Here is a 27,716-nt window from a genome sequence, read left to right as displayed (position 1 = left end):
CTCTTTTTTTTTTTTTTTTAAAGATTTTATTTATTTATTTGGCAGAGAGAGATCACAAGTAGGCAGAGAGGCAGGCAGAGAGAGAGGAGGAAGCAGGCTCCTGGCTGAGCAGAGAGCCCAATGCGGGGCTCGATCCCAGGACTCTGGGATCATGACCTGAGCCGAAGGCAGAGGCTTTAACCGACTGAGCCACCCAGGCGCCCCTGTATTTCCTCTTCTTAATTGCCCATTCATATTCTTAGCTCATTTTATATGGGGTTATTTTCTTCTACTTACTTGTAGGATTCTAATATTTATTCTTGGTGCTAATCCTTTGATATACATATAATAAATATTCCTGCTAAGTCTGTGACTTGTTATTTAACTTTGTTTACATCATGTTTTTTAGTCAACAGAAGTATTTACTGTTATTGTTATTGCTGTTATTATTTTGAGTTAGTTGAATTTATTAATTTTCTCCTTTATGGATTTTGTTTTTTGGGGCTTATGTAGGGAAGCCTTCTCAACCTCCTAAGATTATGATGATAATAAAGTATTAGCATACTTTCTTTAAATAACTAACTTTATCACCTAAAAAAAATAGGCTTTTAGTTATATATTCCAAATTAAGTTTGCCCTCTCCCTAGTCATTTGAACATTCCCTCTATTGTGTACTAAATTCTCATTTTTACATGTCTGCTACTACTTTTTTAAAAAAAAATGCATTTCCTATTCTATCATAGGAAATATTATAGAGTCAATTTCTATTATAGCTTTACTGTTTCTAATTGATTTTTTTACTGACATATACAAAATCTATTTTGTGTTTGGTGTTATTTTTTTTAAAATATTTATTTATTTATTTTAGGGAGAGAGTTGGGGGGAAGGGGCAGAGGGAGATGGAAAGAGAAACTCAAGCAGACTCATCACTGAGCACAACGTGGGGCTCGATCTCATGACCCTGAGATCATGACCTGAGCCAAAACCAAAAATCAGACATTTAAGTGACTGAGCCACCCAGATGCCCCAAAAATCTATTTTGTGTTTTGATATTTTGTCTGGTCATTTTACTTAATTCTCTTAATACTTGTAAAACTATCAATTGATTCTGTTGGAACTTCCTGGTAGACAACTATATTATATATATAAAAGAGTTTTGTTCTTGCCTTCCTCATCTTTACACAGAGAAAAATATTTTTTTCTCTTACTGCCTTTTCTTGGCCTTCCAGCACAATGCAGAGTAATAATTAAGACTGAGGAGAATCTCAGGGCTGATGCATACAGTTGTAGGAGTTGTGCACTGCACAATTCTAGGGACACCATTCACAAATCCTTTGATGTCTAGGTATTCTTTATCACTGATTTTTGTTTTGAAGATTTTAATTATTTGAGAGAAAAGAGGAGAGAGAAAATGAGCTGGGGAGGAGCAGAGGGAGAGGGAAAAGCAGATTCTGCACAGAGTCAGATGCAGGACTCGATCCCACAACCCATGAGATCATGACCTGAGCCAGAACCAAGAGCCAGACGCTTAACTGACTGAGCCACCCAGTTCCCCCAGTGTTTCTGATTTTAATTCATTATTATTTCATACTATGAACTCCTATTTCCTGGAGACTTCTCTGCAGGACTCTTTGACATAGGAGTGTGAGGGGACTCTTCTTGCATACAGGAGCCTTCTAAGTGTCAGGATTTTCAGGGGACTGGGAAGAGTTCCCTGCCATCCAACACCTGTTCATCCACCTGCCGTATCCCCTGAACTTCTGTGAAACACTGAAATAACAATATCCAAATGAAAATTAAGATAAAGAGATACATCCAAATTCCTCATGTAATGTCAGAAACAACTCTTCTGGGTCTGGATGAATTCTAGTCACATTCTGAAACGCTATGCAGTAGGAACACTGCAAACACATAGAAGAGACAGGCAGTTGACTCAGAGGTCATTGTGCTCTGTTAAATATTGGAAGATGGTACGGGGTGTACTTTTAACTTGGGCTGATACCAGCTTTCAACCCTGATCTATGTCTAGGAACAAATTTTTTTGACCCCTTGGGTCTGATGACTGCATCCCAGATGCACAAAGGCCAAACTGCATGGCCACCTGAAGATAGCAACAGACTTCTCACTTGAATTTATGCAATGTAACATTTCCTCTCTGAGTTTCCTCTGGGTGCCTGTCCCATGCCAGGGCCAAGGAGTGGGGGACACTTTTGTTCACAGTATTTGATCCATTAAAAGAAAAAAAAAACTTTAAATATATGATCTCATTTTATCGCTGTCTTTTGTGACAAAAGATGCAAAAAAAACAAAAACAAAAACAAAAACAAAACTTACACTGTACATAGCGTATCCATTGGCCCTATAGGAAGAATTAGAATCAAGGGAAAAGTTCTATCACTTGTTGCCTTTGTGACCTTGGACACACAACCCCAGTGGCTTCAGTCGTAAAGGGGATAATAAGACTTGTCTGGCCCTGCTCAACCACAGAGAGGCCCTTCTCCGCTGACCTCACAGGTGCCCCTGCAGGAGATGATGATTTGGCAACACTTAGTAAATAGTAAAACCTGTATCATAGGAGTTAAAACCTGCCAACCTTCTCCCTTCATTGAACAAAACCAATAGTTTGCAAGCTTCACTGTCAACTTCTTAGAAATTCAATTCTTTTTTTTTAAATTTGACAGAGAGAGAGCACAAGCAGGCAAAGGGAGAGGGAGAAGCAGGCTTCCCACTGAGTGGGACTCTATTCCAGGAACCCAGGATCCTGACTCAGGCTGAGGGCAGACACCTAACTGACTGAGCCACCCAGGCACCCCAGAAACCCAAAACTTATGTAACTTCCCTTCAGCTGCTTATTTTCCCTCTTTACCCTCTGGTCAGTTCTGACATATATCCACACACATACACACATGCGTATACACATACATTTCTGATTGTATATGCTTATGATGCATGTACATACATACATATAACTACACACATAAGACATATTACATATAAAACGTAAGTATATTATAATCCTACTGCTTCCAATAGTTTCTATCCCTAAAATCACAAGTTTTCTATCATTTTCCCCGCCACTTAGAGTCCTTGCCGCTTCAACTCCAAGTTGCCCACTCTTGCCTCCCCGTAATCATGGTGACCTGGCTTCAAAGCCTTTTGATTTGACTCATTTGAAGATTAAATATATATTCATCTCCTCCCCACACCCCTTTTCTTGGGAAGGAGTTATCTCACCCCGAAACGCATTTCGACTTTCAACAACAGTTTACGATACCAGTTATCTTGCATGTGTGTTTCATTACTTCCTCTAACTTCTTGAACCCTAAAAATGTTTGAATTGCCATACCCTCTACCTGCCTCTCGGTCATCTTCTCCGTTGTGTACAGCCCATTTTCCATCTGGGTTAGTTGGCTTTCTTAGGTCCTTGCTACTCAAATCAGACCAGCAGCGCTGGCAACATCTGAAACCCACCGCCAGACCCAGGGGTTGGAAGGTGCGTTTAACAAGCTCCCCAGGTGATCTGTTTGCACGTTAACGTTGGAGAATCCCTGAACTTAGATTCTAAATATGTGCTCTGGGTTACTTCACCCCATGCAGATTCTGAAGCAGACAGAGATCTTAACTGTCACCGAGGTTCCGAGGTGTGGTTCGAAAGCTAACGATCATCAACTCCAGGGCAGCTTGCTTGATTGTGACCTGGTTATCTTTTTATTCCTTACTGTAGTGCTTTGATCTACTGCTGTTCCTTCTGTTCTCTGGTTCTTCAACTATTTTCCTTCGGCTTTGTCTCTGCCTCCTGCCTTCTGCTTCCTCGAAGCCCTGCTTGGCTCCCGGGGCCGCCTTAACTGTGGGCATTAGGGCCTCCCAGGGAAGGCAGGACTGAGGTATCTGGCCACACACTTCAGTCAAATATATTGGCTTCCCTTTTAATGTTCTTTAAATATCTGATTAACATTTATTTAGTGACAAGTGATGGTATTTTTTTTTAATTATAGTAAAAAACACATAATATAGCATTTACCATCTTAGCCATCTTTAAGTGTAGGGTTCAGTAACATTAAGTATATTTAGACTATTGTGAAACTGATCTCCAGGTCTTTTTCCTCTTGTAAAACTGAAACTCTACCCATTAAACAGTAACTCCTTATTCCTCTCTTGCCCCAGGCCCTGGCAAACATTCTCCTACTTTTTAAACTTTATCGAGGAATAATTGCAAATATAATCATATATATTTAAAATGTAAAATGTGGGGCACCTGGGTGGCTCAGTTGGTTAAGTGTCTGCCTTCGGCTCAGGTCATGATCTCGGGGTCCTGGGATCGAGCCCCACATTGGGCTCTCCACTCAGCAGGAAGCCTGCTTCTCCCTCTCCCTCTGTCTTTCTCTCTCTCTCAAATCAATAAATAAAACCTAAAAAAAATGTACAATGTGATGATTTGGTAGACATATATTTTAGAATGATTACCAACGTCCAAATAATTAACTCATCCATCACCCCACACAGTAGACACAGTTAACTCTGTGTGCTTGTATGTGTGAAGAATGCTTAATTCCCACTCCAAGCTACTTTCAAATAAATAATGCTGTATTATTAGCTAATTAACCATGTTAGCAACACTGTGTTATTAACTCTAATAACTGTACATTGCCACCACTCGACTTTGTATTTCTATGAGTGTAACTGCTTTAGTTAAACTCATTTAGGTACCTCCTACACTGAAATCATACAGTACTCGTCCTTCTGCGACGGACTTCTTTGACTAGCACAATGTCCTCAAGGTTCATTGGTGTCGTAGCCTGTGCCAGAATTCCTTCCTTGTCCAGGCTGATAATACTGCATAACACGTGTCTCCCATTCATCTGTTTGTGGCCATTTTGGTTGCTTCCCCCTTTTGGCTGTTGTAAATAACATTGCTGTGAACATGGGTATGCAAATACCACTTTGAGGCCCTGCTTTCAATCCAGAAAGTTGAATTCTGGATCATATGGTCTGTTTTTTATTTTTTCTTCAAAAAAGACCCACCGCCCTGTTTCCCAGACCAGCTGCGCTATTTTGTGTTCCTAGCAGCAGCGCAAGCGGGTTTGAATTCCCCACATCCTCTTCAGCACTTGTTATTTTCCATTTCTGTGACAGCAGCACCCCCAGTGGGTGTAGAGGGAGGTCTCATGGCATTTCCCTAGTGATCAGTGACACTGAGCATCTTTTCATATATTTATTGGCAAGTGATACTTTTTTTAATGCAAAACGTATATCGTGTCCTTCATGATCAAGACGAGTAATTTATTCTGTGCCATTTTCCAAGCCAGACTACTTCTTAGAAGGCATGTTTAAGTGTTTAGAAAATAAAATAGTCTACTCATTCCCCTCAAACAGCCCTACACCACACATGATTCTGTCTCTGGTTCTGTCTGCCAGTTTTCACAGGGTGCTCAGGGTTGTCAGAGTCTTATCTCCGGTGGCTGGCTGGAGTGACCCAGTGTGACATGCATGAGTGCCCCAGTCACTCCATAGAGACTCGTCTACACTGTCCAGGAGTGTAGGAAAGGAAACAATTTATGGTTTATTTTGTTTCTCAGTTATTCCAGCAATGTTTTGACACCCTTTGAAATGGTGGCTCCCTACGGAGAAGCTCAGCGATCGGCCCTTTGAGTTGGCTCTGTCTGTATATCTGACATTCCGTGTCACTAGGAAAGGATCTCAGTGGGTTGGTGGATCCTTTGGTTGGTGGATCTCCCTGGGAGAGAGCAGTCACAAACATCCCTCACAGGGCCCCAGAACCTGGTCCCACCAGGAACCCTTCTGAGGGTGGCCGTGGGTGGGGGCAGCCCTCCTTAGCACCCTCGTCCTGTGAGGTCAGGTTGGGCGAATTTGTGTCTCCTTTACAAGGACAGAGGGGAGGCTGTGAATACTTGTCTGCCACAACATTTCTTCTCATGTAATTGTCTCAGATAAAATGTTGGCATTTTATCTGACACATCCTGTCTTCTTCTGATGTGAGGGGCCTGGGGAGGCAGTAATGTTTTTTCCTATTAAAAGCATTCCTTGATCTCTCTGCTTTAAAAAAAAGTTATTTGATGGGTCTCCTTTCAAAACCCCAGATTTCCCTGTAACTCCCACCTTGCTGCCGACCCCTTCTGTCTTAGCCAAAGCCCACTCTTTCCCCTTCAGAGTGGGACAGAAAAAGAAGACTTCGTCCTTGTCACTGAAGAAGATTAAAGAGTTAACAGTGAGGCAGAGAAGCAGGGGGTGGGGGGGAGTGGGGGGGGACAGCCAGATCCCAGGAAAGGGATTCTCTGAGGGCTTCTCTGAGGGCTTCCTTTTGGCACGTTTGTCCAGGCGCTTGGGCCTGACACTGGCATCCGTCTTTCGTGTAAGACTTCATATTTGGGGGGCATCAGTCTGCCCCACAGAGGAGACTGAGCAGTGAAGGCTCTGTCAGCCAGTCTGAGATGTGATCTCTCCTGGAGACTCCAGCAGGTTGTGTCCCTTTGTTGACAGGGACAACGGAAACAGATCAGAGATTGATTTTAGACAATGAAGCTTGGGGCTCTGGGCCCCTTCTGTACATGGGCTCCCTCCCACAGTTGAATCCTTTTATAACATTTTCATAAGTAAGATATTTAAGCATGGTTGTTTTTAGACGGTTTCTACACCACTGTCCTATTTTCCCTGAAGCCAGGTGTTGATGGAGTGGCCATGGGCTCATTGGAGATTGAGTTGGGGGTACATTTAGTTTGGGCATATTCATATAGTGGCAGTTACTTGCGTGTGGGGTTGAGTTACTGCTAACCACCCAACATAGCAATGGGTCCCAGGAATGTCCCGCTCTGCTGCTTGTCCGCCACTGTTGCAGGTGCCCAGCAGAAGCTAAAGAAGGGGAGTGAAGTTTGAAATGTGTGGAGCCAAGAATTAGACCATGGAAAATTCTTCCAAATATGAAGTCTTACACGAAAGAAACTTGATAGAGGCTTTCTTATGTTTGACAACAATCCTCAGCTACATGTGAAGATAAAAATATTCCCATCATCATAATAAAAAGCAAATTTTGGTCAATGATACCAGAGAAAAAACTTTATATATAAAGTTCCCATATAAACTTTTTTATATAAAAAATGACATTACATGGGTTCTTGGGTGTCTCAGTGGGTTAAGCCGCTGCCTTCGGCTCAGGTCATGATCTCAGGGTCCTGGGATCGAGTCCCGCATCGGGCTCTCTGCTCAGCAGGGAGCCTGCTTCCTCCTCTCTCTCTCTCTCTCTCTCTGCCTGCCTCTCTGTCTACTTGTGATCTCTGTCTGTCAAATAAACAAATAAAATCTTTTTTTTAAAAAATGACATTACAATATCATTGCTTTATGAGGGGAATTACTTGTTTTCTATTGCTGCTGCAGTATTACCACAAACTTGGTGGCTTAATACAAAATTTATTATCTTAGAGTTCTAGATGTCAGGGGTCCAAAGTCAATATTACTGGGGTGAAACCCAAATGTTACCAAGCTGGTGCCTTCTGGAAGGTCTAGGGGAGAGTCTGTTTATCACCTTTTCCAGCGTCTAGAGCCTGCCTGGATTCCTAAGTTCACAGCCTCTTTCTCCATCTTCAAAGCCAGCAACGTAGCATCTGACCACTCTTCCATGATCACGTCTCTTTCTCTGACCAGACCCAGGAAAGTTTCTCTGATTTTTGAGGTCTGTTTCCTCAATCACATCTGTAAAGACTCTTTTTCCATATAAGGAAACACATTTCCATGTTTTAGGGATTAGGATGCGAATCTTTGGGGACCATTATTCTGTTTCCCACAAAGGACAATATTAATAGTTGTAATTTATTGTGATTTCGTTTCTCAGTCTTTCTCACAAATACATCTTCTCTTTGGTACCTAATTCCGTATTTGCAATGTGCGTTCTTTTTCTTGAAGAAGACCCCTCCAGTTGTACAAGCCTCAGACCTCACATAATCTGACTCCTGGCAAGTCTACTTGCCCACTGACTGGGTCGAGAACTTGACGAAATTTTTCCCACACTAGCTGGGCAGAGTCTGTGGGGGTGGTTCTGCTCACTGGCCAGGAAGGGAACCTGGGAATAGCTGAAGAGGAGAGTACCTGTGTCTCATAAGATGACTCCGGACAATCACCGAGCAAAGTGCAGGATGCCCATATTCTATAAGGGATGCTCTGATGAGCGCCATGCTCTGTGGGTGCCTGTTGGGGCACCCTGAACCATGGCACTCAGAACTCAGTGGATGTCCTGCTTTGGCAACTGCCACGATGCTTTTTGGTTCGGCCAGTCTGCTCTTTCTGTCTTGGGGCTCCAAGATGATCATGTCCGGCTTTCTCTCTGGGATTCTTTCCTGGCCCCAGTATTGACCAAAGTCTCTCTTCTCTCCTGCTGCCTTATGGAAAACACCCATCATCGGGGTCTCCCTTTTGGCCATTTACTCTACCCTCTTCGGGTCTTCATGCTGCCCCCCACCTCGCTACCTGGGCCACTGGTCACACAGGTCCCTGAAATTCCTTTTCTCTGCCCTTGAGTCTCCCCCACTCTCACTTCTCTAGGGCTGTCTCTTTCCCAAATCTACCTCGGCACCCAGGTGAGGGCTTCTCTCCTGATCTCCCCCCTTCTAGCAATTTCCTCTTCCTGCTCTGGTGAGAATTTTCTCCTCCACCTCCAGACATCTCTGTTACACTTGGCAACCCAACAGGCAACATCGTGGGCCTTCTACTGGGCATTTCCTTCTTCCCTAAAAACAAAAAGATAGGCGCTTCCCACATCTATACCCGGTGTCCAGTCTGGGTATATGTGCAGCATGGCTCACTGTGTTCACACAGTCTCTCAATATCTCGCTCCAAGGGTCACTAGTGGATGGCTTCCCACCCCTCCCTCTCCCCCAAAGTAGACTCTCTCCCCAGCACCACCTTTTCACACATTCCTTCTGCTGGTGAGGAGTGTGAATATTCACACACTTCTCTGGTTTTCTTGGTTTTCCATCATGATTAGCCATCTACCCCATACTGTTGGGGTCCTGGGAACACTGAAACCTAGTGTGCTGCCTCTCACAGCTCAATCCCCCTTGACTGGCAGATGCCAGGTCTGCGGACAGGGTCTCATTTGGCCTCATTTTGGAGCCTGAAGCTGCTCAACCAGCAACACTCAGGTGTTCTGCAGGGCTGTCAGTGTGGGCCTCCAGTGGCCACCGTTGTCCACTGTCAAAGCCAACCCAGTGGCCATGCAGTTTTCATCCTCCACACCTGCCTCTGAAATCCTTCCCCAGCTCCTGGGCATCCCAGAGTCCTCCCCCAGCCGCACTTGGGGATCCTTCCTCCTTCCATAGCAGAAACTGAACTCTGCGTTTCCTTTAGAATTTCTCTCCGCTATCACCCTGGGATGCACCATTCTCCTTCCTTTCTTTCTCCCCAAGTTCAACCCTGTCCTCCCTGTAGTGTGCAAGTTCTCCAGCATGCTCAGATTACCGAGCCGGGTGAGGAACAGGTGCAACCCTTAGAGCAAGCCCAGCTGGATTCAGTCAACACTGCATGTTTAATTAGTCTGATTAAATTCACATGAACAAGAGATGTGGCTGGCACATACCAGTCACCCAGGCACTGTCATTTCTCTGTCCACAGGGCACCGTGCTGGAAGGACTGTTGTAAGGGGGAAGCAGGGTCAGAACTGTAGGCATCACCCAGCACCCCCAGGTCCAATCTATTTCTAACAGAACTCTAGGGGTTCTGTTTCCATTATCTCTTGCCATATAACAAACCTCCCCAAAACTTGCTGGGTGAAGCCAGCCACCATTTTATTTTCTCCCATCATTCTGTGTTGACAGAGCTCAGCCTGCTCTGTGGCATCAGCCGGATGCGTAGCTGGGCTGGTATGTCCACGAGGGTTTGGTCACTTGTCTGGAGCTTGGTGGGGAGTGCTGGAAGGCGAGGGCAGATGGACCTCTCTCATCTTGTCATATGAGGGCTTTCCCTCTGCACATGGTCTCTCTGCATGGTCCCCTTGGGTGTCACCTCAGCAGCAGAGCTAAACTTTTCTCACACGGTAGGTTAGGGCTCCCCCAAAGGGCAGAAGCAGAAGCTACCAGGCCATCTTGCAGCTTTGGCCCACAACCGGCACAGTGACATTTCCCCACAATTCTATTGGTCAAAGCGAGACACAGGCCATCCCAGATTCCTCCTGTGAGAGGACTGCAATAAGATGTGGACCCCAGGAGGTGTGGTTTGCTGGGACAGACTTCGGAGCAAAGCTGTCATGGGTTCTCTAGCTGGGGCTTCATATATGAGAGAATGAACCACAGAATGTACCAGATCTGTGTGACAGTCAACTTAGGTAAAACAAAGTAAAAGTTACACAAATGCTATGACATGAGACTCTGGCAATAATCCTAATACCTGGTGATTCACAGACCTGTACCCCTGGGGATAAAAATATAGGTTTATAAAAAATAGAAAATTAAAAAAATAATAATAATCCTAATACCTCCTCATTACAGAGTTGTATCAGTCAGACACAGTGCAATAAGTAAATGTCTCCTCCCTTTGTCCCTTGGCAGACAATTCTTTGCACATCTAATTCTGCTGTAAGTTGTTTTTTTGTTTTTTGTTTTTTTTTAAGATTTTATTGATTTGACAGACAGAGATCACAAGTAGACAGAGAGGCAGGCAGAGAGAGAGGGGAAAGCAGGCTTCCTGCTGAGCAGAGAGCCCGATGTGGGGCTCAATGTGGGGCTCGATCCTAGGACCCCGGGATCATGACCCGAGCTGAAGGCAGAGGCCTATACCACTGTATAGGTGCCCAGGTGCCCACTGTAAGTTGTTTTTGCTGCTCTTGCTCATGGTGCCACCTTAGTGTTTGATTCCTGATTTGTGAGGTTTTGCTCATATTTCTTGAAAATCATTTGTGTGATTCTTTGCACCTCAGTGGAAAGTGATTTCCCTAGAGAAGAGTGTGTCTGCTTCTGTGGGTGCCTGGGAGCACTGCCCACCCAAGATCTCCTTAAATCAAATCATTAGCTTCAGGTTTTGGGGAGGACTCTCGATATACATTTTGTCTGCAAGCCCATATGAGGTCAGGATCATGATTTGAAAAATCAGGAGGGATTTCCCCCCACACCTGTTCAGTTCAAGTTTCCCATCAGCCCTTTTTTTTTTTTTTTTTTTTTTTTATCAGCCCATTTTATATACAGTTTTCTGGAAGCAGGATTGTGGGACAGATTAATTTCTAATTCATTTTTACAGGTGAAATGTTTCCTTTCATCTATTTTGCTGCTGGAAAGAGAAACTTTCATGTTGAAATGTTACTAAAAGTTTTATTTGGGGTTAAGAAAAGGCAACATCATCTGTGGTGTGGTGGCCCTAGGCAATCAGTGCCCAGAGAGGCTTTGGGAAGCATCATGAATAAGACAACTCCCATCTCTGCTCATCCTCCTCTGTGCTCACTCCAAGTATAGAATTCGGACACACTCTCAGGTGAACATTCCCTGGGGCAAGCATCTCAAACACAAGTCTACTAACGGGTACAAGTTCTTTGATTACTCACTTATGCCCCCGCTTGACTGGGATGCTGGCCATTGTCTTCCTGCATTCTGAGAGCCCGTCTCCTCTCTTTCTCCCCATTTGCTTGATTACTTAGCTGAAAACTGCCTTTCTGTCCTGCCTTTTCAACTTTCTCTGGGAGCTTGGGCCACCTCATGCCTGAGAGGCTGTCTCCCTAGTCCCAGAAGCATCTCTAACAAGTGGCCTGTCCCTTGGGCCTCTGAGCAGGTTATGGGCTCCTAATCCAAGTCCATTCAGGAATTGCTTCTGTGACCTCACCCGGGCAACCTTTTCTTTCTCCTTCTCATTTCTTCCTCTTACCCTTCTCTCACCATATTCCTGTTCACATGCTTTCCTACAGGGCCCTGTTACTGCATACACACCGCCACCATGACATCTTTCCTGATACTGAGTACTAATCCCACCCCCAGTTCTCCTGTGGTTCAGCTCTTGGGTCTGCAGAACCATGTGGGAGCAGCACACAGGGAGGACTGTGTCAGCACATCTCTGCCCGGCCCCTTCATTTCCTGTGTTTTTTTTTTTTTCACTTCTAGCCCAAGAGGCCTAGAAGCAAACCTGGAGGTGAGACCTGGAGAAAGCTGGAACCATGCTGACCTTGTGTCCTACGAAGAGGCAGATTCAGCACCTGCGAAGCCTGCTGTCAGTGCAGATGAAGGAGATGAGGGTCGCCAAATCTGCCGTGTATGTGGGGATAAGGCGACTGGTTACCACTTCAATGTCATGACATGTGAAGGATGCAAGGGCTTTTTCAGGTAGAGTTACCTGCCAGCCCTTACCCACCTGCCACCCCAACACACTGGGTCACATCTAACTGGGGCTCTGCCATTAGCCCACTGGGAACTGCTTTAGAGTCTCAGCCTGACCTATCCCAGCTTCAGAGTATGGGGCAGTTGCCAGTTCAAACGCCTTCTATTTTTTCAGGAGATTCATGAATATCTCAGAGGACTTCCTCTTCCATCTTTCTATCTTACTCGGGAAAGGGCCCCTTCCACTAAGATAACCCTTTTGTTTCTCCATGTGTTGAATAAAATGGAAAATCAGTTCATAAAAGAGGAAAGAATCCAAAAAGCCAAAACTCTAGTGCTCAAATCAACTTCAGGGAGTGTTTGTTAAGCAAAGAATGGCATAAAATAAAAGAATAGGACAAAACAGTCTCATCTAGAAACAGGCAAACAGGGAGGTCGAAAACTTAAGGACTGCAAAGTATCAGTTCATAGCAAGACAGGCCTACACAGAACGGTTCACATTGTCCAAATGAAGAAAGAGTAAAGACCAAAGCCCCCCTGCGAGGCTCTCAGATCAAAAGGAAGAGAAGCCGGCCAAGAAAGGAGGGAAGCAGAGAAAGAATGTGTGAGGAGTTGGCAGTCTGCCCACCAGGAGGGCCAAGGAGGTGGGAGCAGCTCCCACCTAGGGGCCCACTTGGGACCCTCAGAAGCTCCCAGGACAGCCAGCTGGCTGTCTGCAGAGTTCCTGGCAGCTGAACATGTGCCCAGAAATGGACCCTAGAGCCAGGACCCATCCCGCAATCTCTAAGATGGGCTGCCAGTCAGCAGGCGGTGGGTGGGGGGCCAGAACCCACAGCAGGCCCTCCCGGGAGGCGCTGCGGCAGCTTGGACGTCTCCCTAGTCAAGAAGCCCCGGCTTTGGGGCTGGAGCTACGAGGTTCTCCAGTCCCGTGGGGCTCCGTTGGTCTAGTGCAGGTCCCAAAGCAACCATGTCGGCAGCCACACTCCGGGTCGTGTGGAGTACAACAGGGTCCAGAGAGACGTGTAGCTTGGAACACCCCCCGCCCCCCAACTCCCCACCACACCCGGGCACAGGAAGCCCCGGTGTCCTCGAACCGGCCTTTCACTCTCTGTTCTCTCATAGGAGAGCCATGAAACGCAACACCCGGCTGAGGTGCCCCTTCCGGAAGGGCACCTGCGAAATCACCCGGAAGACCCGGCGTCAGTGCCAGGCCTGCCGGCTCCGCAAGTGCCTGGAGAGCGGGATGAAGAAGGAGAGTGAGCAGCGGGAAGGGCCCTGGGCGGGCGCGGGCTGGGGCGCATGCGCATCGTGAGCCTGGGCCAGGTGTGCCTCGGGCCCCGGCTGGACGGAAGCGGAAGCGTGGTGACGTGTACGCGCACGTGTGCAGACTCGCACCATGGGTGTGCGCATGCCTGAGACCTGTGTACAACAGGCAGGCCAAGGGAGGCGAGCTCGTGGGCCACCTGCCCACACCACCACCCCAGGCCCATCCTACAAGGACTTGACAGAGAAAGTGCGTCTTTATTCTCTGCTCCGGGAGGTGTGGTGGGCATCTCGTGCTCCTTTAACCCCTCAGGTGCCCCTGCACGATTCTTTTCGTCGCTTTCATAATCGTCCACATGGTGTTTTAGCCAAATTGGGCCAGGGGAACTGGGGAGAAGGAAGCCAGAGGCACATGGTGTGATATGACCCCCACCCTTCCAGCAGCTAGTACCCATCAGCCTCCCAAACCTGGTGTTTGGAGGAATTCCAGAGGAGTCAGACAGGTGGCATAGGATGCTATCATTCTACCTGTAAATCTTGGGTGTATAATTGTGCTCCCAGCTCACTCTGAGATTGAGGCTGGTAGGGAAAAGGCTGGAAGCTTCCAGTGCGTATGTCTCCACTGATCCCAGAGTTGGCAGCCTCTTTCAGGGGACGAGTTCCCTGGGCCTGTGGACAGGGGCATCTCCTGCAGGCCAGCTGAGAGTCAGGCCCTCCTGTGGCTGTCCCCACCGTTGCTTGCACCGACGCCCACCTCTTTGCTCTGCACGCATAAGCTCCAGAAATCCATGGAAGGCCCTAAGGCTCCAACCTATGTAGGAAATGGCTGGAATGGTCACCAATATTTCGTGCTGAGCAGCAGCCTTAGCTCCCTAGGGTCTTGGAGACCCAGATGCCTTGGGGGAACTCTGAGGAGTCTGGTTTGTTGTCTAATCCACCAAAGAAGACTACTGACTGACCACTTATGTGCCAGGAAATCTGCTGGCACTTCGCATGCCATGTCTCATTGTGGCAGCCTCGTGAGGGGAGCACTGTTGCTCCAGATCATGAAGAAGGACATTGAAGCCTGGAGGGGTTAAGGTGCTTGTTCACGGTCACCGCTAGCGAGTGGCAAAGCTGTCACTAAAACCCAGCATCTTTCAATTCTGAAGCCCGAGCTCTTCCCAATATTCCACAAAGTTGTCACAAACCCACTGCCTCGGGCGGTTTACCAGCTGCACATCACTCTCAGCCCTTAACCCAGTGTTTCTCCAGGGGAGCCCACCATCTAGGACAGGGTGGGTTTTTTCCACCAGCCCTAGTCCTCCTGCTGCATGGAGGCTCACCAAGTGCAGCCAAGCTCCTGTAGGTGCCTGAGCCTGCCCCTGGTTATCCCCTCAGTGATCATGTCCGATGCGGCTGTGGAGCAGAGGCGGGCTCTGATCAAGAGGAAAAAGAGAGAACGGATGGGCACTCAGACCCTGGGAGCCAAGGGGCTGACTCAGGAGCAGCAGACAATGATCAGAGAACTGATGGATGCTCAGATGAAAACCTTCGACACCACCTTCTCCAATTTCAAGGACTTCCGGGTATGAGGCTCTCTCCAGTTGGCTCAGACATTATCCTAGCTCCTCAAAACCCCAGTCTCATTCCCAAGGGTTCTCAAAGAGTGGCCCCCGCCTGCGCATCAGTGGGCGCCCCAGGAAATGGTTAGAAATACCAGTTCTCAGCTTACCCAAGACCTGCCAAATCAGAAACGCTGACGGTGGGGCCCAGTGATTGGTGTTTTGACAGGGAACACCTAGGTGATTCTGACATGTGCTCAGAGAGAGAATCTTTGTTCTCTCCTTCCACAGCAGGTAGTAAGTGGGCCTGAGCCAGAAACAGAGTTTTGGAAGCTGAGCTGCTCTAGGGTGGTTGACCCTCAGGGCTTTCTGAGGACAGGCCCAGGACCTGTTGGGGATCTGGCATTTGTGAAAGGGTTTTATAGATCTAAGACACATTTGTGATCTCAGCAATGTCAGCCATGTCTGATCCCGGTGCTCTCTTCCTGCTCTGTGCTCACAGGTGTATCTCAGGCGATTGGCTCCACTCAGAGAGCTGGCAGCCAGTGACCCCTGGAGTCTGTCCTTTCCATCTGCGGCTCCCACAACCTCCTTTTTAAGTCAGGGGTGCTTGGAACACACCCAGAGGTGGAGATCCCTTACATTCCACTGGGCAGAGAGCAAACCCATTTCTGACCAGGCAGGGATGGGAGGGAACATTGATAGATCCAGGAAGTACACCACTTGACAGGAGAGGACCAGAGAGAAGGAACAAATACTTGCGTGCACACACACACGCACGTATATATGCATGCACGTGTGTGTGTGTGTGTGTGTGTGTGTGTGTGTGTCTGCACTTGGCATCCTCTCAGGCTGCAGCAGTGGCCTGTGTAGAAACCTGTTTGGGAGAATACATGCTGCCCCTCCTGTCCTCTCTCCATCTTCCGGGTCCTGTCCCAGCTGCCAGAAGCGCCCAGCAGTGGTCACGAGGTTCCGGAATCCCTGCAGCCTCCAGCGGGGGAAGAAGCTGCCAAGTGGAGCCAGATCAGGGAAGATCTGTGCTCACTGAAGGTCTCTCTGCGCCTGCGGGGGGAAGACGGCAGCGTCTGGAACTACAAACCCCAACCTGATAGCAGTGGGAGAGAGATCTTTTCCCTGCTGCCCCACATGGCTGACATGTCAACCTACATGTTCAAAGGCATCATCAACTTTGCCAAAGTCATCTCCCACTTCAGGTAGGACACAGCGGCGGGGTGGAGGGGTGTGGAGAGGAGCAGGCAGTGGCCAGCAGATTTAAAGGGTCTAGGGTAGATTCCTCTGAATTTGGGGGATGTTGGTGCCAAAGGACCCTCCCTTATCTCCACCTACCCTTCCCATCAATAGGCAGAGCAGATTATATTGTAGGAGCCCACCTGTTCCCCTGTGACACCGAGGCCTTGTTTAATGGGGTGAGGGTGGCCACGAGTCAGATGTAGCACATTAGATCAGGGGAGTAAGAGAAAGGCCTGCCTGCACGTGTGGATCTTGGCAGATCCCCACTGACATCCGGTGACCCGCAATGGAACATCGTGGTGTGAGGTTACTTGCCATTTCTTGTGAGCGCGGTTGTGAGCACTGCCCCCCCTGGAGGTGTGCATGATGATCTCCTTCCTTCAACAAATAGAAAACTAAGGTTCACCAAGGTCAAGGAACTTGCACAGGGTTGTAGTTAACCAGAGGGGCCCGATTTGGGAGCAGAGAGTGCAGAGTTCAAAGCCAACTACCCACCAGGTCCTGAGCCAGCGCTGGGAAATAAGAGAGTAAGATCGACTTCCTGAGATTATAGATCTGAAAGAAAGGGGCTGGTGCAGAAAAAAAGGGACCAAATTTCTGAGGAGACCAAAGACAGGCAGGGGGCCCCTCAACAGCCAGCCTAAATGTCGTTCCTTCTGGGGTCTTAGTAGAAATGCTCCTCTGTGGGGAGTCGGGAACTCGCAGATTTTGGGGGTGGTGTCAGCCTAAACATGAATTTCAGAGGTGGCCATTGTGTCTTGGCCTGGCCTCAGCGCCGGGAGGGGGCTGACAGCATCTGGGCTGCCTTGAGCGAAGGGATAGAAACAGTCAATCCATAACAAACAGCAGGAAGCAGATATGCCTATGGGCATGGAGCTCCTGGGCGCCAGAGGAAGGACCTCTGGGAGGTGCCTCCACAGCCTGTCTTGAAGGACCAGCAGGGTTTATTTACCTAAGGGGAAGCCAGAGGGGCGGTCATCCCAAGTGGGGAAATTGAGGCAGAAACTGGAGGCTGGGGAGCTGGAGCCGCAGCATGGACCGTGGGCCGGTGGCTGTGGGGGACTTGGAGGAGATGGGCTGGACAGTAGGGGAGGGCAGGCTGCACTGGCAGCACAGACCCCAGCAGCAGGAGCCCCGCGGGAGGTGTGGGGAGGAGCAACCTGCTTGGCTGCTGTCAGAGGAGGGATTGGAGGCTATCTGAAAGCATCTGCAGCCCCCTCCGCTCCCCCCCACCCAGCCACGTTTCTGGATATGGGAGGGGGCTGGCCTATAGCCCCCAGTCTGGAAGCTGGCACATCCCCCCCATCCTCTCTGCTAGGGATTTGCCCATCGAGGACCAGATCTCCCTGCTAAAGGGGGCCACCTTTGAGCTGTGCCAGCTGAGATTCAACACAGTGTTCAACGCAGAGACGGGAACCTGGGAGTGTGGTCGGCTGTCCTACTGCTTGGAAGACCCCGCAGGTGCCCGCGAGCTGCCTGCCTGTCCCATCGGAGGGGGACAAACATGCGCGTGGTTGGAGGGGAGGAGCCACATCAGGACAGGCCAAGGGTCCTGGGGTTGCAGGGCAGAGACCGGTCGACCGGCAAACAAGCCCTCTGTGAGGGAAGGCTGAGAATTTTGCCCACCCACAGGTGGCTTCCAGCAGCTTCTCCTGGAGCCCGTGCTGAAGTTCCACTACAGGCTGAAGAAGCTGCAGCTGCATAGGGAGGAGTACGTGCTGATGCAGGCCATCTCTCTTTTCTCTCCAGGTGACGACCCCACCTGGCCTGCTTGGCCACTCCCCTCCAGCACCTCCAGCCCCAGGCTTGCTTGCATTCCCTCAGCTTTAGGAGGAGGTGGCAGCCCACCCCTGCCCTCCCCAGGGAGGGTCCCAGCCTCTGGGCTTGCCCCCGTTTGCTGCATGGCCAGGAGGGGGTCCCTGGCTAGCTTCTCCCTGGGTTGGCGGGGTGATGTCCCCTTCGAGTGCCATCCTCCCTTCCCTGCCTGGGTGCCTCTGGCTCCGGAAGGTGGTTGGCTGGCCATTTGCACTCTCTGGCTGGCCCCATCTTGTCTGCCCCCACGGCCTTGCTGGCACCACGCTGTCTTCCCGTCCCCCGCAGACCGCCCAGGTGTGGTGCAGCGCAGTGTGGTGGACCAGCTGCAGGAGAGATTTGCCATTGCCCTGAAGGCCTACATCGAGTGCAGCCGGCCCCAGCCTGCCCACCGGTGAGCAGCAAGCAGGGAGGGTGTGAGGGGTTCCCTCCAGCAGCCCCCTCCTCTAGGCACCCCACCTGTTCTGGGCCTCTCAGAGAGGGCAGACCAGAGCTTCTCCTGGGGCAGCCTCTGACTCCCGGGGATTTGGGGCCCTATTCTGTGACCTCCACTAAGGCCCCCAGCCCAGTGAGCCTGAGTTCCAGCCCAGCAATCGAGAAACTTGAGGAAAGGCCAGAGGCCATGCCCAGCTGTGGACGTTGCTCCTGTCTGCCCTTTTCCACTCCTGTCAGCAGGAATAGGAACCACCAGGGAGTACCCCCAGAGGCTCCTACAGGCTCTTCTACCAATAGCCAGCAGTAACCAGCATGGTAGTAAAAATAACCATGACAAAAAACGTGATGGTAGTAATAAATAAATTTGCACTGAGAAGTGCCAGCCCTGGGGCCAAGCAGTTTACATGATTTGACCCCTTTAATCTTGAACACAGACCCATGAAATGGGTGCCACCACTCCCCTGCAAGGGGCTGGAGACTCAGGGTGACTGCCTCAGGGTCCCCAGACAGATGGGTGGGATCTGGAGGTGGCAGAAGGTGGACCTTTTGAGTGCTCCCCAATCCTGTCCAGGAACAAGCACAAACAGGCAGGGTAGGAAAGTCTGTAGTTTGTGCTGGCCACAGCCAAAGGACGAAGGCTGCTCAGGGCTCGGCCAGACAGGGGTTTCCATCCCTGCGCTGGCTCTCAGCAGTCCTACGGGCCCAGGCCCTGAGGGGTGAAGGCCTGCACGAGGTGTGTTGGCTGAACTTCAAACCCCAAGTCCTTGCTTGGCCAGCTGTGACTTTATTTTGAGCTCAGCCTCTGGGCCACATCCTGATGTTCTTGGTCTTCCCCTGCATGGAGCTGGGAGGCATCACGCAAAAACTAAGGCATGAAACTGCTCTTAGACGCTAGATCCCAGGCTGGATCCAGGAAGGATCGGCAGGTCATCCTGTAGTTGCTGCCTCCACGACTCCGCTGCTTGGTCCTGGCCCACAGCCATGCGCCAAGGCCATGTTGTCCCCTAGATTGCTCTCTGTGCCCGGCCCCTGCAGTGCCTGGATTTTCCCATGGAAGGCATGAGGGGTGAGGGAGGAGTGTAAGTCCACACCTCAGTCCCTCCAAGTCTGTTCTGCACTTCTCATCCGCTGACTAGGAGGAGCTCAAGGAATTCAACTGAACCTTGTCTTTTGGCTTGCCTGAGATGTTCTAAGAGTAATACCCTCAAACTTGTGCAACTTCAAAGCAGTCCCAGGGTTGGTGGATGGGGACAAGGGTGGGCTGCACCCCCAATTATTCCTCTGGCTGGCCTGCAGGTTCCTGTTCCTGAAGATCATGGCTATTCTCACCGAGCTCCGCAGCATCAATGCCCAGCACACCCAGAGGCTGCTGCGCATTCAAGACATACACCCGTTCGCCAGCCCCCTCATGCGGGAGCTGTTTGGCATCACAGATGGCTGAGAAGCTGCCCCCTTGGGAGAGCCTTGGGTGGTGGGGGGTGCAGCCAGAGCCAGAGCCCTGTCCTTGGAGCCACCATTCCTGGATCCAGACAGATGGATACCGCTGAGAGCCGACAATGCCCTACTTGTCGTGCCCACCCCAGGGAATCCACAACCACAGCTCTGGCAGTGTTGCCTAGCGTTCCTCAGGGAAGGGATGAGGGTCTCCCTGGACTCCAACCCAGTCTGTGGAGAGGGAAGCCATAGACACTTCGATGGAGAGTGCACTGGCCTGTCCAGAGGCAAGAGCACCCTCCCCTTAGAGATGGCCCTGTGGTCTGGGCATCTAGTGTCATGGTGGGAGAGGGGAAAGGGTGCCTGGGGCTCGACCATCTGAGAATCTGTGCCCACAGCCAGGTTCATTAGCTTCTTGGATGTTTTCACTACATAGCCCCGTGTCCCTCACCGCACTCATTCCCAGCCCGCAGCCACCTGTCCTGACCTGCTCAGTGAGTTTCCAGGCCTGTGTTCATCAGCTGGTGTATCTGTGTCTGCGAGAGGAGCCAGAAGGCCTGCAGCAGATGTTAGAGGCCTGTCATGACCGCTGGGTCTATTCTTTCTTCCTTCTGGACCCTCGTTCTGTGTCTTTGTAGCCATACAAACACATTCGTAAGCACCAACAACATGCAGCTTTCTGTGGGGTATTTGCCGACTCAGACATAGCTCCTGAACTCCAAGACTTTCAAGTTCAACTTAACAAAGCAGAAACACAAGAGTTTTGATCCAAAGAAGTGGTAAGGGCCACAAGAAGCAAGAGGAATTTCTTCCTGTGAACACTGAGCTATGTGGGGTTCTGCATGCACCTAAGGACCCAAGTGAGGGATCTCTGGAACAAGTGTTCGTGGGAGGAAGGGCACTAACTGGCTGAGTGCACATTGCGTGACTTAGTGTAGGTTGGCTCTGCGTCAGACCTGGGGCTTGGGTCTGCCCCCGAGGTGGAACACTAGGGTGCTCTCTGCAACAAGGTTATGTTAATAAACATGCTAGCTATCACGCCCTGTATGCTCCTGTTTATACATCTGTTTGGAAAGCTAAAGAGTATGAAAGTGTTTGCTTTGTTTATAGCCATTTTGAGTAAACATGTTTTTGCCTTTCCTGCAAATTACGTTTTGACTAATTTTACGTAGGCATTCTGCACCTAAGGACAAGATTTAGCAAATATGTTCCTGAGTTTAGTGTCAAATCAAGTCAAGAGGACTAAGTAATTAATTTGTGGCTAGAGATTTAAACTTTTTTTTTGGTCTTCTGTGGGGGTGGGAAAATAGAAATATTATTTCATAACATACATATCTATTTCTTCACTACTTGTTTTACTACTGCCCTTTGCACATCTGAAGGCTGTTGGTATGAAAACAAAAATGATTTAACTTGGTTTGCTCATAAAATTATTCCATATAAAGATCCATGTAAAGATGATACACCCTGCAATATAGTATATGTGTTGGTGTGCTTATGTACCAGAATTAAAACTGTAGTATTTGGATTAATTTTAAATGTCTAATGTTTTGAGGCAACTGAAGCTACAAGTTAACTGAATTTTAAGGAACAGACACTTGATTAGCTTTTACCATTTTACAAGAAGAAGGCCAAACGCTGAGAACGTGAGAGATTGCCGACACTATAAATCAAAGCAAACAAACATATTCCTTGCCATCTCCTCAGATTTTCCAGCCTGTTCTGCATTAAGGATATAGAACACACGCATTTTTAGAAAAGAAACTGAAGGGAAAAAGAGCTCCTCTCTCCCAATACAATGAATACAGATGAATTTGTTCCCAGGAATTTTGTCTAATTACACTCCTTGGGAAATATAAACTTTATCCCACTGTATTCATAAATCATATGCCTTGCCTCTTCCCCATTGAAATAATTTTGAGTGAAATAATTTTGAGCTATTCATTCAAGAGCCCGAAATGGCTATTAAATATAGGCTACAGTAAGGCAAAATTAAGATGGGATGTAAGCTCCCGTATCGTAGTATTGATTTAAAAAATACCTGGGTAGCTGGATTGATATGTACGTAGGATTTATGTATCTTATAAAAATTATTGTAGTCTAAGTGTAGGTAAGATTCAAGGTGAGATACATCAAACTGCTCACACGGATACTTCAGTAGCTTTGCAGATCTTGACCTTACAGGGCTAGGAGCCAGACTCCACTTTGCTCCTCTCAAACATTTGGATGGCTCCATTACTCCCTTTCCTGAGCCTTTGAACACAGAACTAAGTGTCAGTTTCTAGGCATCCCTGTGGCTGCTGTTCATTTTCTAGGTCTTGTCTCAGGTGAGGATGAAGTCCATCTCCAAAGGTAGGAGAAAAGCTCTTTTAAGAAAGTACTGCTTGCCTTCTGGCCCCCTCATTAGCCAGAGGTACTCAGCAGCTAATCTCTACCTGGCCCAGACATTAAGGATTCAATTAAAGCACTGACATCAACAAGTTTTCTTGTGGGAAGGCTGGGGTGGCCTCTCCTTTCTGGAGAAGAGGCTATAAGTAGAAACAGACATTTGGTTGACCGTCCCTTCCCAGTTTGACAACTCGTAGGCCCCATGCTGTGTTACACAGCAGCTTCCATTTCCTCTGGACACATTCCCTTAACATGCCCACAGTGCTGGTGAGCGGAAGAATATGTTATACCTGAGAAACAGGAGGCTGAATCATCACTTTGGGTCACTTCCTTTCACAAACTTCTCCATGAAGAGCTCTGCAACCTGACCCCTCCCTTTCCTCACTACTCTTTCTAGAACACCTATGAAGTGGCATCCACTACCACGGTTCTCCTGAATTGTGACCCGAAAGGTTGGTCGGTACTGTTTGGAGGGCAGTCTTTCAGGCTTTTAAATTAAAAGGGTATCGTTCTCAATTCCAACTCAAATAGGGCAGGAAATAGAAGAGTAGTGAATCCCAAACAAACACATCAAAGCCATCGGGAGGCCCATCATCCTACAAGTGCCATCTTTATTTTTGCATTTTTCCCTCCTTTCCCCCTACCCTCTGCAACTGGTAAACATGTTTAACTATTTTTCAAGTATTAGCTAACCCCACCACCACAATAAATAAAATAAGCAAATAAACAGAGGAGCAGACTTTATCCAATATAAATTCGTTTTTATTGAAGCAGCAGTCACATGACTTCATATCTAGCCTTTAGATTAGGCCTGACAAGAGTGAGCCAGCCCTAAAAAAAATGATGTTTCTTTTTGCACTAAGAGACATAACATGTTTACATACATCATCCAGTATTGGAAATGAGCAGATGCAAACACAACATGTGTTGGTTACCTGGAGGTACAGCCCCACGGTTTGTGGTGTTCATATATTTTACAAATACTCCCAAAGACCATTACTGATGGGATGAAAGTTAAAAGAAAATACAGCTACACCAAACCATGAACACAGTAATCAAAGACAGCAGCTTATACACGTTTTAAAAATTTGTCCCTTTCAAGGACATTTTCTTTCTTTTCAAAGCAGTGTCTGCAAAGCTTCCTCTACTTCAAATCCAAAGGTTTCCAAGATGGAAGCTGCACCTCTTGGGGCTATACAATGGAATACGATAATTTAAAGAACGAGAACTAGTGTTCATATTTTGATTTTAGAACAAAGATCCATGTTTCTCTAATTGGAGGAACGGAGATGGTGATGTGACTACATATTGCAGTAGCAAAATAGGCAGGGTAAAGAAAAGAGGGGTGGGTACTGAAATAAAGACCACACACTTGTGAATTTTAATTTCATTTCCAGGCTAACCTACTTTTTATTTAATGCAAATTACAGTACCAGTTAACTATTTCCAAACCAAGTCACATAGAACAAAATGTATTTACAAGGGAATGGGGAAAGGGAAAAAAAAACATTGAGCATACTTTTCACAAAAAAGTTTATATTTAAAATGAAAAAAAAATCAGTCACAGAGGCATTCAAGTAGTAATAATGTTATACAGATTTTGCTTTTCCTTTATATCAAGACAGATTTGCACAAGTGTTTGCAATAGTTTGTATACAACCCACAGTCCTTTATATATATATATATATATATGTATATATATATATATATAATAAATTGTTTAGATTTGTTTTTAAGATGGAAGTGGTCACGCTAATTGGTATGTGTACAGGCCCAAGTGATCCATCGGCAACACATTTATAAATGCAAATTTTACAGGCAAGCACATTTTCATACACCTATCTGTATCTGCCTGTAGACAGATATAGTAAGAAAAAAAAAACTTAAAAATGAACACAAGGAAGTTTACTTTGTCAAGCTAACCCCTTATGTACTGGTTGTCATTTTGCTTTTATTGCAGAGGTGCAAAACGGAGCAACAAACTTGAATAAAACATCATAACCCTTGTGAAAATAATCCAAACCCCAGGGATTACTTTCAAAGCCTCTCAAACGTAGACCTTAATCTGGGACTCTACTCTGCTTCTAGTTGTTTTTTTTTCAGTGGCTCAGGTTTCTACCAGAAAAGACAGATTTTATTGTAAAGCATGCTTACTTTATTTTTCTATATAGGGGAGAAAGTGTTCGGCTCTGTGATTAGATGATCACTAACATGAACAACAGAAATCAGATATACTTTTGGTTTAAAACAAAGGAAAAAACCCCCAAACTCCTGGGGATCTGGCATTGGCCAAGCTTCCTTTGGAAGATTCCAAAGTTAAATCCCTTAAAAAGGAAAGGGAAAAAGAAATGAAATGCCAGTGTCTTTATATCCACAGGGATAGAGAATACAACAGTCCTCTCAAAAACCTTTGCATTGGTGCAGACAAGATGACTGGTTAGGCAGGCTTTGTTAAAACACAAACCAAAAATATGTGTCTAAAAATTAAGAGGACTTAAGAGACAGACACAACATGTCACTGGGAAGAAGGTGCAGTCTTCTGCCTTGTTGGAATGAACACACGATGTTTCAAAAATAGCAACCTTTGGTTTGGTAAAGTTTGTTTTTTCTTCTACTCAAGACATCTTATATATGGAATACTTGGAGGCAAAACAAATTTTAATATTTTTCTTTCAAAAAAGGCCTTCATGATGGGCACACAGTTAGAATTAAATTTTTTAAGAAGGAAATGGAAATGACATTCCACTGAACAAGGGGAGAGGTGGCAGGAGGGAGGGGATGGGCTGAGTTCCCTCGGTAACACGGCAGGCCTCTCTCGGCACGGTGGCACTCAGCGCAGTAACTGCTCGTAGTTGCACTAGAGCATTTTGGACCGCGGATGGAGCAGAACCTGATACTATTAAGCAACTTGGATTTATAAAAACCAACTCTCTCTCTTTCACTTGGGAAGGAAGTAGACAAGGGGGAGAGAGCATGGAAGGCTCCTGGACTTTGCTGTTTCTAAGACCCATGGAAGGAATTTGGGGAAGAGATGAGCAAACTCGAATCTATTCGGTCTCTTCCAGCTCTAGGGCTCCCTGGCATGACACAAAGTCCCTGGGTGGACCAATTATGAAATGAAACTGGTCACTGCTACTGACTGAGGAGGAAAGAGCTGCTCATAACCAAAACAGAGGCAGGGCTTAAATGCAGTGAGAGCATGAACACGGTTTCCTCTTTCCACTCCTGAGCATGGTATCACTGAAATTAACTGTGGAAGGGGCAAAGACACTGTTAGGAGTGAGTTATTATTTCAAAGGGAAAGGGTAGGACAGGGAGACATGGATAGAAAAACCAATTAAAATTTGAGAAATGAAAAACAAAAACAAAAACAAACACATGGAAGCGAAGGCACTCCAAACTATATAGATACACTATACATTGCTAGAGTTATTGTTACAATAATACAGGCCGGCACCTACTGTACAGAGTTAAAACTATATGGCTTTAAAAAGCTCGTCTACATTTTGTCTGATTATTAAACAGAATCACTGCCCTGAACAGTAACTTTTTGCTCATTAATTAACAGTTCCTGGGTCCACATATTTACATACAAAACAATAAAACTTAAATTTAAAAACATTGAAAGAAAATATAATGTACAAGCTTGAATTTGGTGAGGAGCTTTATTATTATTATTATTATTATTATTATTATTTACAAAAAATATTCAGAGACCTGGATCTCACTTGTATAAAAGAGTTCTGTGATACCACCATGATCCTTGAGAAAGAAAAATCATGCACCTCAGCCCTCACACACACACACATACAGAAATGAGAGAAAAGCATCTGACTTTTCTCTTTTTCTCTTACCCCATTCATGGGGGCAAAGGAGGGTTGTTTCCTAAAACAAGCACAGATTTTTATGGACTCTAGCAAATACACTAAGTCCAGAGTAGTGTCTGTGTCCAAATGTTTGGCTGGGCAGTTTGGTGTGAAAGCAGGTCCTTTTCTCTGCCATAGACCTGCTGTTCAGCTTCTTTATAAATCCTTTCCGAAAATGGTCTACCAAAGCATTCCCTTTAGGAATTACCCGGCCAAATACTTTGATTCAGACTTCTTTCAAAGCTTAATTAGCTCTCAGAAGCACATTATGAAATGTAGAAGTCAGTTTGTTCGATTTGGTTTGACTGAGTGTGTTTCCTTTCTCACGAAAAGGAGAAACCCCTTTTGTGGCCAAAGAGCTTAGCTAAACAGTGAGTGAAAACTAAGATGGCTCACAGTTGCCCTTCTGGGTACGGTTCACTTCAGCAGGCAGTAGGACTCTCTTGGAGAGTCGCATACACTTGGTAAAGAAGCAGGACAGGGTACTGGGACCTTCGATGAGGGCTGCCAAGAGACTCCACTTCCGAATCACCTGGAGGGCAAGACCCCTAACACGACCTAAGGTGGCCATGAGGAAGGTGAAGGGAGGCTACACATGATCGAGGGCTCAGCTCTATGGCCCTACAGGTATCAACTAACCTTGGAAGGTGTGTAGGGAAAGACTGGGTAGAAGGGAAAGGCGGCCATCACTCAAGTGATCTTTAAATGTAAAGTACAACTGATTGTGCCTTAAAGATTCATAGGTCGAGTAATGGCCCATAAGCACCAAGGTGACTAAGGTTCATTTTAGAGTATATAAGGCCCACAAAGATGTCAACCTTAAAAGTATAAAACAAACTAGTTGTGAAAATCTATTTCCTCACTGCAAACGTAATCCTTCAATCCTCTTTGCTTTCCAAGGAATATTGCTTTTTCTTCAAAAACAGGAACTGAGTCTTACACTATTCACTGATACACAAAGAAAACAAACAGAAACTCTTAGCTGGGTGTGGGGGGAAACATTCTTCTCATGCTTCAACCAGTTGATTTTGATACTGTGGACAAAAACAAAAATAAAAGGCAGTATTGAATCTATGTATATATAACATATATACATACACACATTTATATAATCAGCTTTCCTATAAAGTCAGTAGGTACACGTGACTGTTTATACCATTTTGATGTGTAGTTCTTAATATTCCTACCATCTAAAACCACAATGGTCTATCTGACATACATAATAAATAAAATTTTAAAAGCATGAGGTTAAAAAAAAAAGCTGAAATTAAATACAGATTCTAGATTTGGATTTAAAATTAGAACTATGTGCAGAATGTGGCAATTTCTGCAAGCTCAATTTGTAATTAAAAATATGAAAAATAAACCAGTAGACTGTTACAGTTCACATTATTTAACTATAATGTCCTCTCAAGTGTATCTTTCCAAGGGAAGCAACTTTAGAA

At 46.8% G+C, this 27,716-nt stretch overlaps 1 protein-coding gene across 2 annotated transcripts in view; it reads left to right on the top strand.

Annotated features, from left to right (window-relative positions):
- The window catches only part of NR1I2 (nuclear receptor subfamily 1 group I member 2), a 25,388-nt gene extending 3,839 nt beyond the window's left edge, over window positions 1-21,549 (top strand). Inside the window, exons 2-9 of one of the 2 annotated variants that reach the window (XM_059391874.1) lie at window positions 12,066-12,213; window positions 13,401-13,534; window positions 14,922-15,109; window positions 16,025-16,299; window positions 17,655-17,797; window positions 17,969-18,085; window positions 18,437-18,542; window positions 19,880-21,549. In XM_059391874.1, the coding sequence (XP_059247857.1) occupies window positions 12,119-12,213; window positions 13,401-13,534; window positions 14,922-15,109; window positions 16,025-16,299; window positions 17,655-17,797; window positions 17,969-18,085; window positions 18,437-18,542; window positions 19,880-20,024 (1,203 nt within the window). In that variant the 5' untranslated portion in view covers window positions 12,066-12,118 and the 3' untranslated portion in view covers window positions 20,025-21,549. Of the gene's footprint in view, window positions 1-12,065; window positions 12,285-13,400; window positions 13,535-14,921; window positions 15,110-16,024; window positions 16,300-17,654; window positions 17,798-17,968; window positions 18,086-18,436; window positions 18,543-19,879 lie in introns of both variants that reach the window. The other variant, XM_059391875.1, reaches the window with a different exon arrangement.
- The last annotated feature ends 6,167 nt before the right edge of the window (window positions 21,550-27,716 follow it).

Source organism: Mustela nigripes, chromosome 2 (genome assembly GCF_022355385.1).
Source record: "Mustela nigripes isolate SB6536 chromosome 2, MUSNIG.SB6536, whole genome shotgun sequence".
In the NCBI taxonomy this organism is placed as follows: Eukaryota; Metazoa; Chordata; class Mammalia; order Carnivora; family Mustelidae; genus Mustela; species Mustela nigripes.
The sequence above is the reverse complement of the archived record's forward strand: the minus strand, read 5'-3'. Positions and strand labels throughout refer to the sequence as shown.